General features: G+C 37.3%; 1 protein-coding gene across 1 annotated transcript in view; it reads right to left on the reverse strand.

The window, feature by feature from the left end:
• Positions 1-1,179: 1,179 nt before the first annotated feature.
• The window catches only part of Cntn3 (contactin 3), a 257,987-nt gene continuing 246,691 nt past the window's right edge, over positions 1,180-12,475 (reverse strand). The window contains exons 20-22 of the mRNA XM_059257096.1: positions 8,018-8,130; positions 6,462-6,630; positions 1,180-3,169 (exon numbers count right to left, since the gene is read on the reverse strand). Of these exons, the coding sequence (XP_059113079.1) occupies positions 3,069-3,169; positions 6,462-6,630; positions 8,018-8,130 (383 nt within the window). The 3' untranslated portion in view covers positions 1,180-3,068. The remainder of the gene's footprint in view (positions 3,170-6,461; positions 6,631-8,017; positions 8,131-12,475) is intronic.

Here is a 12,475-nt window from a genome sequence, read left to right on the forward strand (position 1 = left end):
CACACACCATTTAACTTACTAGCTTCCTGACTCATAAGTGGGTAGTGTCAACAGCTTAAGCTCACACAACAGGATATTCTGCACCAAGGGGCTAAACAGTTGTCAAAGACAGAGCTCTATAAGGGGAATTCTGCCATTCTTGCATTCTTCAGCCAGGGAACAGGGCTTTGGAACTTGAGCAAGAGCCCATGATCAGCAACTAATGAAGGTGCTGTGAAGTTGGCAGAAGTATCATGCAAAGCTGGCCTCTATTCCTTCCATGCCCATCAGCAGGACATCAGGACTGCTGAGGGAGAAATCTCTATCCATATCTTCTCCAGGTATTTGCCTTTAATTAGAAGACAGTAATGCAGCCATCTCAACTGGGCTTAAATTTAAACACACCAAACACACACACACACACACACACACACACACACACACACACACACACATGGGGGTGGAGGCAGAAAGAGAGAGAGAGAGAGAGAGAGAGAGAGAGAGAGAGAGAGAGAAAGAACCTTACAGAGTTTTTCTCCTTAATTCTTCTATAACTAGATTATCTTTTGTTCTCTTTTTCCTTACACCAAAATCAACTTTTGAAATTGTTTACAACTTCAAAACTGAATCATTATTAAGTTTTATAAATATTTAGAATGTTCTATATCAGAGTGATTATTTCAAGTAAAGTCTAACTCTGATACTCTGATTCCAAAGAGAAAATACTATGTAGAATGTGGTACATTGAACATGTTTCTACAAAAACCAACCAAACAAACACACAAAACTGTTTTTGTCAAAAATCTGTGAGTTTTTACCCATCACAAAATGAAGTGAGAAGAAATTAGCCATCATAAATCTATTAGGCAACTTTTCTGTTTCTTCTATCAAGCCCTGTGATTCACTATAAATTATTCTGAAGGTAGAAGTCATTGTATCAAAAAATTGCTGATTTTATTGAATCAGTAGAGCATAAACAAAAGGCAAATGTTGACTGAAACAATGTAAGGAATGGCAGTAATAGTGCCACTCTAATGGGTCCCTCTTTTTCCCATGAGGATGTTTCTCTCTATCAAACCACAATGAAGAAAGCAGAAATATTTTATTATTATAAATTTTATTAGAATAATAGAAAATAATACATACAGATAACCATAGGATACACACACAGGAATTTAAAGAGTAAAATTTGGACTTTTCAATATGAAACAGTGTCTACATCTCATGGAGATATACTGATAGAAATAACAGGAAAAAAGAGAATTACCATCTTGCAAAAGAAAAGTATAGGAACAAATTCAAGGAGTCATCAGATAATAAAAAGGTATAGTTCTGTTACATGTACTGTAAAGCATAGGGATTGGAGAAAGCGCTTCCCCACTTTTTGACTGGAAATAACAATGGTCATAGGAAATCAACTAGTCATTCAGATTTCTTCTGGATATGTACAATATATACAGACCCTACAGAGAATCGTAAAAAATCATTCTCCTTTTTACATAGTGACCTTGACTTAAATGGAATCTCTGAAGGAAGGGTGGTACACTAAAATGGTATCAGACTCTGGCTAATTTTTAGTGTTTCTTGAGAGCTACCTCATTGGTTTCTAATTTTGCTAACTTTGATAATATGAGCAAATTCCAGCAAAATATGAAATTGGTAGGCAAGAGGTAAAAAATTGATTTTGAATGTCTAACACTCAATCTGCTGATTTTCATATACTTTTTACATATTGCTGTGAAGCCGTGTCTTCCACAGGCTTTTGAAAACCACATATTGAAAGGCTGAGTCATCCGTATCAAAGCCAGCAGCATCACCATGTTCTTTTACAAATTTAACTCGGGAATGAAAAAGCCTGCCTGACTTGATGAGACAGACAGCGGGATTTCATTAAAGAAACATCCTTGCCATCCAAACAGAGAGAGGTCCCCCATTAATGGAATCAGAAATTGGAAATGAAGAATTGTGTGTATTTTGTTTCATATTTGAATGAAGATATAGGTTGTTCCTTATTTTCTCTACTGGGTTTAAAAAAAAAAAAAAACCCTGAAAGCTTATTTTTACATGGGGAGGGAACAAGTCCTTAATAAATTTCATTTTAATTCTGAGATAGGATGAAATGCATTCATTTCCAGGTACCATCTTTTCTTTATAAATATGAACAGAAACAAAAGATGTTATAATATTCACTCAGGTTCAATTTCCATCTTTGAGTGAGACAGATAATCCCACAGAGAGAGCATGCAATGCTAGTAAGCTTCAAAAACATGCCTGGTTTGCACGTCTCTTTAGAAAGTTCAGGTAAGATTCTGCACAGGAACACTGCATGTGGGAGGAAACTGTGCTTTTCATATTCCCCTCTGTGTTTTTTTAACAACTAATTCTCGCAGTAAAGGCAGATAGTAGAAATATTACCACCTCATTTCATGGAATGAATAACAGAGATGAGAGGACAAAGTGACTAGGGGAATCTCGAAGTCATAGAGTACACTGAAGCAAGTGTCACTTGCCCAAGCTCAGAGTAGCATTGTCTAATAATGCCCTATAGAATCACAGGCCACTCCCAGCATAACTAAGTGCATTATTTTTTTTTTTACTCTGAGGCATTCAAATTGGTAATTTTAAAATGATAGGTGATACTGTAATAATGGGAAAAGAACATTTGTAATAAATAAGTGTTTTTAGTATAGAAAAACTGTGTGTATTTGTGTGTGTGTGTGTTTGCACATATCCCTTTGTATACTGTATAATGTATTATTTGTTTTTACATATCATGTGTGCACTGTGTTTAATGTGTATCCTGTGTTTGTATGTGCCTCACACAGGCAGTGCTTAAACTCATAACATAGGAATATTTATATCAAAAGTTTGCAGTGTGTAAATTGCAAATTCCTTTGGTTTACCAAGCAAATATTAAGGCATTTCAGATTCCTCTAAAAGGATTTACTGTTTTTATTATATTCATATTTTACCTATAATGGAGTAGAAATTTAAAAACACACAGCTGAAAAAACATGCATAATCACTGTTTCAGAAAGCACTTTTTTGGGATAACCAATTAATTTTCCAGTAAATAATAAAAAAGCCTATCACCACAAAGCATTTACAATAAAGAACAGTAGGACTGGTATATAACCTGACAGAGGGTGAATGTTAGAAATGGCTGACGTAGATCCTCTCGCATCCATACCTGTCAAAGATGATAAACAGTTCATTAGTAAAGGTGATCAGGACACAATTGACTGCATGTTTCTGTTCTCTCTGGAATCATGCTAAAATCCTGTCTTCAGCTGTGATAATATTCATGCTACAGTAGTAGCCTTGCAGGCCTTTGAAACTTTGGACCCCAACCCAGGCTTTCCTGGTAACTCAAGAGTCTTAAGCATCAGCTTTGACATTCTTTAGATTTAAATTACCATGTGAAAAGGCCAAGGCAACAGGGCTGTGTTGAGGCTCTTTACGGCAGATACACTTTCTCCTAGACAAAAGAATTGACTATACATTCTATCACAATCCCTGGGCCATTTAATTATATAGCCAGGAGTCTATTCCCCCAGGAAACCTGAATCATCTGAAGTCATGCTAAGATGGGAGGAATAATTATCCCCTGCATAAGATGATATACTTTTTCTTCCCAGAAGCCCTTAGTGAAAACACTTGTAGACTTTCCATCAGGCAGCATTACGGAGGCTAGCCATGTGACCTGCTTACTTTTGAGTCCTAATTATTATTATTAATTTTTATTTTTCTTTGTCTCATTTTTGGATACTGGCCAAAAGCCTTAAGCAAACACTCCCAGACCCTCTGGGCTTTCTTACTCATTCTCCAAGGCTCTTAATCTCCTTTTTATTGTTGTCATTTTGTCATGAAGCTGTTGGCCTCCATTGCAAAAAAGCATGACCTTTTCCTCTTCCTATTCTTCATCTCCCTCCTTTTGGCAGCTGCCAGATTGACAGTTTGCCTGCCCTACTGTTTTTCTCCTAAACTCTAATAAAACTGCACTCAAGTGAGGTAGTGAGTCCATTAAATTCCTTTGTAAATGAGATAAGAACCCAAAAAGGGAATCTCAGTTTCTGTGGTAAAATTTGGGTATGGAATATTTTGAAAATGTTTGTGAATCTGCAGGTACTTTATGACATGTTTATAAAAGTAGTTTGAAATGGGTGGTAGTGGTGCATGCCATTAATCTCAGCACTCAGAAGGCAGAGACAGGCAGATCTTTGAGTTCAAAACCAGCCTGGTATACAGATTGAGTTTCAAGACAGCCAGAGCTACACAGAGAAATCCTGTTTTAACCACCTCCCTAAAAAAAAAAAAAAATAGTAGTTTGAATGAACTAAGACACATAAGAACAAAAGTAATGCCTGTTCTTTCAAAATTAAATTACCACACAAATCTAACCTAGGATCACAGTACTTATTATCTCCCTCAGTAGCACACTCTGGCTGCTAGGAGTACCTATAAGTCACTGGTATGTCCAAGTGTTAGTAAATGGCTCTAGTCTGTTCATTTCATATACTTAAACTTTAATTGAAATTGGAAAAACAACTTCATTGTTGTGAAAATGATTAGACTTGATTACAAACAACTGGTGAGATAATTTGATAGTTTAATTAAACAAAGATTCATGAGATAAAGGTTTAGAAAATTTGCTTGTCTCTATGCAGATACACAATATGAAATATCACCTCTGTAAAATGAATCAATAGAAACTCCATTTTCAAAGACAGCCCTGTGCAGTCACCTGACTGCACAAGATCAGCAACAAGGCAGGGTCAGTGCTCTAGACTCGATAGTTGTGGCTGAATGAAAACATGGAATAAAAGAAGGAAGACACGATTACTCCTGAAATATGGAGAAGATTTTTTTATTGTAGATAGAAGGGAGAGAGCAGGCAGAGGGAAGAGTGGTCCCTAAACTCAAATCCCTCTATGCTTCTCTCTAAAGAAGCACAGTGCTTAGTCGTATTACCAGTCTCATTGTCTGTATTGTCATTTTAACTCTACACCTCACACTATTAAAGAATAAGAAGAGTGTATTATTTTAAAAGCTAAAACAATAGGAGCAAGAGATGAGATGGCCCGGAGATTAAGAGCACTGCTCTTGGAGAGGACCAGAGTTTACAGCCTCCATTTCAGGTTGTTCAAAACCTCACAACTACCTGTAACTCCAGCTCCAGGTGATCCAAATGGCATCCCCTTTTGACCTAGAGAGGCACGTGCAGTCACACACACACACACACACACACACACACACACACACACACACACACTTTTAATATCTTTAAAACAAATGTACAGTACTCATAATAAATGTAAATCAGTTTCTCTTTTGGTCTATTCAACAGACTCTATTGAATTGCAGATTTTTGGGATAGTCCCCAGCCTGAAATGGCTTTTACAGATGAACTTGCAAAGTTAAGTGCTGAAATCATTACCTGCCATTTTCCTATGATAGTTGGATTTGTGTGCTTTAGTCAAGATATTTTCACAGAAAATAAAATTTCGTCATGTTGTCAAATTTTCCCCTCTTCAGTTGCTAATGGCAGTTACTTCATTTTAAAGATTAAAGGCTATAGTTGCAGTCTTGATTGCCCAGTGCTACGGACAAGGTTGAGATCAACACATGGAAAGATGGAGCCATTCTATTTGTATCACTGAGAAGCACAGGACAAAGTCCAACAAGATGGGCTTTATACTACTTCAGTCAAGGCTGGAGAACTCCAGACAGGATGTAAAAGGAAAGAAAAAATCTATTTTGCCTTCTCACTGAGAAAATATGTATGCACAAGTCTGTTTCCCTAAGCTCAGAAATGGAAGTTTCTATAGTAGAATAAATTTCTTTGGATTTTCAGAGGAAAAGTTAGTTGCGAAGCCCTTGTGAAATTAAAAATAGATATGTTAAGATCTTGTCTTTCTGTCCAGTATATATAATTGGATTATGAGTTCACAAATGCTGATTTTTCTATTGAAAGAACTGATATTTTTCCTGTAATTAAAAGGGGACAAACGGAAAAAGACAGGATCTCACTATGTAACCAAGGCTGTCTGTCCTTGAACTAATGATGTAGCCTAGGTTGGTCTGGAACTCAGGATCTTCCTAGTTGGGATTCCTGAGTCTTGAGATTATTTGCCTGAGTCGCCATACCTGGCAAAATTAAAAAAAAAAAAATGCGAAAACCTCTGTGTGGCTCAATACTACTCTTGAGAAATGTTTAGGGAATTTGGGCTTGGGAAGTTAATCCCAAGGCAAATGTAAGGAGAACTCAAAGTAAGGAATTAAAAAAAAAGAAAGACATTTTGCTAAATAGTGTTTAATGCCTTTTTTTCTCCCATGTTTTCCTCCCATCCTTATAGTAGATGCCCCATATATACCAAAGGCATGCTGGGAAAAATTGATAGGCAGCATGTCAATCACTGACTCATTACAGGGTCCAATGACACTGATGAAAGTGACGGAGGGAATGAGTTCAGCCAACTTACTGGTTATTCTTGGAATCCTGATCTGCTCACTGCTGGTGCCATCCCCTCCTTCTGTGGTGGCCTTAACTTCAATAATGTAGTCCTCTTTGATAGGCAGCAAAAGTTCAGCTGAAGTTTTATTTGTGTTCAGTACTTGCACATTATTTTGACTGCTAGTCCTATAGAAAACCTAGAAAACAGAAGCAAACACACTTTTTATCCAGCCAGCTTTTATGTCCTTCACAAAATTGTCACTTCAAAAATGACTTTATATCTCTACACCCCTAGAATATAAAGTGCACTCCAAGCTAAGTTTATATATCATAAACATAGTGGAATCATCATGTTCTCAAAATTGACGAGGTTGAGTGAATACTGAACCTTTTCTATGGAAAACCTCAGTTAGGTTGGGTATTGGTGAGTGGTACAGGGCAGAAATACTGGGAGATTATGGGACATGTGAAAGGAGAATACCCTTGCTCCAGAGTCTGACTGAAGCCTATCTCCAGCCTTGAAGAAAATTTTGAACCATTTACATTTGTTATAAAGGCTGACCACATGAAGCTAACATTCTGTTTCTGATATATTTTGTATAAAGTAACAATGAACCAGAATTAATGCAGAAGGTGTTAAGACCTTGGGTAGGGCCTTGTCCTTGGGTAGGGTTCATTCTTTTCAGCAGTACACTCTGAGGATCTTAAATAAAACTGTTATATTTGTATAAAGCAAATAGATCCTATTTTCTAGAATTCTTGAGTTAGACTTTACCTTACCAACTGCAATCCTGCCAGTTGCCTCTCAGGAGACTCCCAACAATCATTTAAGCTTCTTAGCAACCTTGTGACTACAGTGATTTCAAAGCCCAATAATATCTTATATGCTATTATAAAAATCAATGAGCATGACCCTTCCTTGAGGATATGGTAGCTACACTTAGGTGTGTCTTGTTTTCTGTGCATCTTCTTTAAGAAGCCCACAGCCATGCTCTAGTCCCTTCTGGGCACCTTTCTTTCTCTTAACTCCAAAGATTAAAACTAGCTAACATGTCATTATTAAACCCAATTCTGCTTCATAAACTGGATAAAACTGAAATCCTTTCTTGGGTTGAAGTTATGAATATAGTTTGGCCTATGCCAACATCAGTAAAAGTCTAGGGAACTCTTCAGGATGTGAAAAATGACAGTAGGAAGCCATGCCTCCTGCCTCTCCTCCTCCAAAATGCTTATGCTGAGGATAGAACAGACAGCCATGTGGAATGTGTCTTTCGTTGGGGCAGGCACGAAATCATGGGCAACACTTATAGTTGTTTTTAAGATAGTATTTGGTGAGCATTGAAAGTAAATAATACAAGTTATAACCATCATGTTTGAATTCAGTATAAGCAAGATTATTATCTCACATAACAGTATTTAACAAGTCAGATATTTTGAGGAAATGCTCTTTTAGGAAAAGCTTGATAGATATGTGAAAATTAGATTAAAAAACCATATCATTAACATTTAAAAATTCCCTTTCAACTTAGCTTTCCTTGGAGTATGTTTGCAAAGGTGAGAAATGTAGTCTAAATCACAACTGACCTTGTAGCCTGTTACTTCTGATTCATTTTCCATTGCTTTCACTTGCTCCCAATTAAGTAACACTTTAGTGTCTGTAGCATTCCAAATGACATTTCCTGGTGGCTGACTGGGAGCTTGAAATGCAAAAGGAGAAATTAAAATGGATTTATGCACGGAGTCATATTTCAGATAACACAGACAATTTAATATTCTAGGAGGCTCATGGATGGAGAGGACTCTCCTTGGTAACTCATGGTGCAGAGATGGAATGGGAAAAAACGAAGGAGGATCTTTAAAATATTTCTTTGTAAAAGATTACTGTGTTTAAATTATGAGAAAATTGGCTATACCATACCATACCATACCATATCATACCATACCATATCATACCATACCATACCAAAACACGTTCAAAGGCAAAGAAAGGCAGTTCCTCTATCTACCACTAGAGGGCTGCTTGTTGCTGAGTCAAGCATGGAGGGCAGCCATGGGACTTGCTTTGATACATACTAGAGGCAGAGAGAGATTGCCAAATAGCAGATTAAAGTCACAGGAAATGAAGTGTGGATGATTTTTAAGCCAGTCTCCTCGTATGATGAGATGGGAAAAACGAGAGGCAATAAAAAAATCAGGATTACTCAGATTCATTCTCATGAAGTAATAGCTACACACAAGAAAAATCGCAGCCGAGAGTCCATATTTTAAAGTCTTCATTTTCCAAGTTTAAATCAGTTTTTGAGAAAAATAATGCAAAAAGCTAAAAAAGTTAATGAGAATTACATTAGAGAATTAATGAAACTCTCTGAGTTTTATAGACTTGAATTTACAGTTAGTTTTTCCACAAGACCACAAGATAGGAAAATTATACTGGTGAGGGGTAGTGGGTATATGTGGGTTTGTGTGTGTGTGTGGAGGTGTGGGATGGCGTAGAAAGTGGCAGGTTCTGTTTGTTTTCAGAAGAACAGAAGGGACACTAAAGAGTCCAATTCTTTGCAATCACAAAACAACAGACACATTACTCATTTGTCAACAGCATCACAATTGTCTACAGTCGTACTGAAACAGTTCATCCTTGTAGATTGAAACGTAAGATGAGATTTGGATAACTGGATTTGCAATGGGAAAATGACTTAACAGAAACAGAGTGCCTCTCTGCAGAAAATTCTGAACATCATCATTGACTCAGGCCATGATGGAAATACAGCTGGATTTAAAGATGAGAAATGCTCCAGGATACAGTATGGGATGAATAACCTCACACCAAATGGTATTGCCTATGCATTCTTTGGTTTATTGTGCTGCCACTAATATGATTCTACATAGCTTTAAATGTTTTTGTGTATGGATACTAACAATGAGTTTCAGTCAGTTAAGTCTGAGCTGCAAGGCTGTGATAACAAGATCAATGGCAGATACTTTGGGTTGAAATATTAATCAGTGTGTCACTCTATCCAGATGTCATGAATGAATTTAGAACATCATCCTGAAGTCTGCTATCCTATCTCTGTGGCTGACAGCAGTATATAAAAGGGCAGGTTTGATTTGATGCAATTCAGATAATATCCTTCAGCATGGATTGTTCTATCAACATATGTGTGCTGACAGGCTAGAGAAAGCTCCAGTCATTTGGGAAGCATTACCTACACCAAAACCAGCTTCAGAGAAGAAATGACTATAAACGGTAGTTTGTCTTGTATGACTCTCAAAACACATGAGGTAAATGAGTTTCTCTGGATAGGAATACTTTTTGAAATGACAGAGAGAAAAAGGAAGGAAGAAAGGAAGAAGGGAGGGAGGGAAGTAAGTAAGTCAGGAAATGAGAGGAAGAAAGAAAAACTCTGGATTTACAGGGTATTGTAAAGTACTGAACCCCATGTGGGTGCTGGGAAGTGAGCTCTCCTCCTCTGGAAGAGCAGCAAGCACTCTTAACTGCTGAACTGTCTCTCCGGCCCCATTTTTGCTTTTTTTTTTTTAAATACTAAAATAAAAAAAAAACCATAAACATAATTTCTAGTCACATTCCAAACAATGATAGTTGCACAATAGCCAGCTTGATATGCTAGTCACATTTTTGTCTACACTCTAAAATGAAGCTAATGGCTCCTTCTAAAATTTTAAAATGTTAGCAATGTTACCCATCAGCTCTTTTGCTACCACTGGCAACAGCAACACTGTCTGGGAAATTCTTAACCACAGAACCATCCTTCCAGGATCCAAGCTTACACACCAGTGCTTAGTAACTACCTGAGGTGTGTTAGGCAATATAGAATGTGATTTGACATGAGTTATTTAACCTTCAGTATGATGCATCACAGTGGTCCTCATTTCTGTAATCGGCCCAACCCAGAGAGTTAAGAGAGACTGCACACATGTGTGCACAGCATCTCTCTTCACAGCAGTCCAAGGATGAAGACAAACCACTTCCAGTTTTCCATCCACAGGGGAAGGGATAAACAAAACGTGTTAATGGAAGAGATACTGCTCACCTTAAAAGCAACCAGGGATCTAACATATGCTAGAACATGGATGAAGCTTGAGGCCACTAGGCTAAGTGAAATAAACCAGCCCTGCAAATATAGTAAGGTGTCTGTTGTTTGAGACTTGTAGAGGAGTGAAATTCAGGGAAAGAAAGAGAATTCTGATGATGGTTCACACAGCAGTGTCCATACAGTTGGTACTATTTAACTGTACACTCAAAGCCTAATGTGGCTCTGGTAAGCAGCAATGTATACAACTTCAAAGCCACGTAATAGACATTTGAAGGCATGGAATAAAGTAATAAAGAGAGAAAGTTCCTGAGATGACTGACAGTGTACCTTGTAGCACTTCTAACTTCATGCTTGGTGTTTTCCCCCATCCGAAAGTACAATCTACAACAGCCTGACACAGGCCAGATCTACTGGACTTAACTCGACAGGTAGTCTATATTTTAAAATTACTTGTCAGGTTTGAAGCCTACAGATTTTTTTCTCTTTGTCAAATAAACTACTATTTTGACAGTATGATATAACAGTAAAAAAAACTAATTTCTTTCACTTAAAGGTGATATTTAATTGGATTTATATCACAACATAAAATGACAGGTCCTAAAATCCCTGAAATAATTTAAATATCATATAACAAAGTAGCATTTTCCAAATAGGGTTTTTTTTGTTGTGGTCTATCTTCAAGCATCCATCATGATACATCCTGTGTTTGGTTTTCTAACTTTTCAACACCAGCTTTATTAGAGATTCCAGTTGTTCTGTAGATATCTCTCTACAAAGAGGTGATGACAGTGACTGACTATGCCTAGGTGAAGCCAGGGCATAAGACACATTTATCAATGAGAAGACAGCCAAATGAACGGTGGCTGGTTGTCAAGGTGAGATACTACACATATATGGTGCCCTGGTTTTATTCTGGGTGCAGTGATAAAACACCCTGACCAAAAAAAAAAAAAAAAAAAAAAAAGCAATGAGGAGACAAAGGGCTTACTTTATAGTTCACAGTCTCAGGTCACAGTCTGTCATTGAGGGGAAGATGAGGCAGTAACTTGCAGCAAGTCGTCACATTACATCCACAGCTAATAACAGAGAGAAATGAACGCATGCATGCCTTCCGCTCAGCTAGCTCTCTCTACCCTTGTACAATTCAGGACCCAATACTAGGGAATGCAGCACCTTTAGGCTGCATATTCATGCCCCACCACCCAACCTGAGTTGCCTACAGGGCGACCTGAGCTAGACATTCTACCAACAAGACTCTTTCTCAAGGTGATTCTAAATTGTGTCAATTGACAAATAACACCAACCATCATACGTGCTTATATAATATACAGGCAACTAAACTTACAGCCAAAGAGAGAACCTCTGTAGAATGGAAATCCAGGAAGCACATCCCATGAGGTTCTTAGGATGATGTTTTGGGGTTATGCGGTTATAGTTGGCTCTTATTGTCTACTCCATGATTTTGTTCTGCAAATTGTCTACAGTGAGTGAATTTCATTGGTATGATACAGTATAGAGGCTGCTGACATAGGGGGCATTATTGTGTGCAGTTTTCAAGGATGATGTTTATATAGTGGTGATAGTGATGCTGGCATATCCTTTGAAAATATGGAGTTTTAAGAGCTCATGCTTCCTGTGGTCAATTATAAAGAACGATGTTTTCTAACTCTTTTTCTTGGCCACCTGAGGATAATAAGATGATTTCTCTATAAGTGAATGTTAGCACCAGTACCTGAAAAGGACACTTTGCACTTAGATGTTGCTTGAGAAGATCATCACCATTTAAGATTTAATAATTTAATTAGGCTGGTTAAACAAGCGGTATTGTGAAAAAATGAAATAACCTGAAGCCACTCTCTATCTAATACTGAGATACATATTGTCTCAATCACTGAAACTATTACAAATGGACCAAATGTGTCATACCATAGGATACTTTTCTTAATGATTTATTTATTTATTTTGGTTTTTTAAATCAGGGTTTCTTTCT

The sequence above is a fragment of the Peromyscus eremicus genome, chromosome 3 (genome assembly GCF_949786415.1).
Source record: "Peromyscus eremicus chromosome 3, PerEre_H2_v1, whole genome shotgun sequence".
NCBI classification, from domain to species: domain Eukaryota; kingdom Metazoa; phylum Chordata; class Mammalia; order Rodentia; family Cricetidae; genus Peromyscus; species Peromyscus eremicus.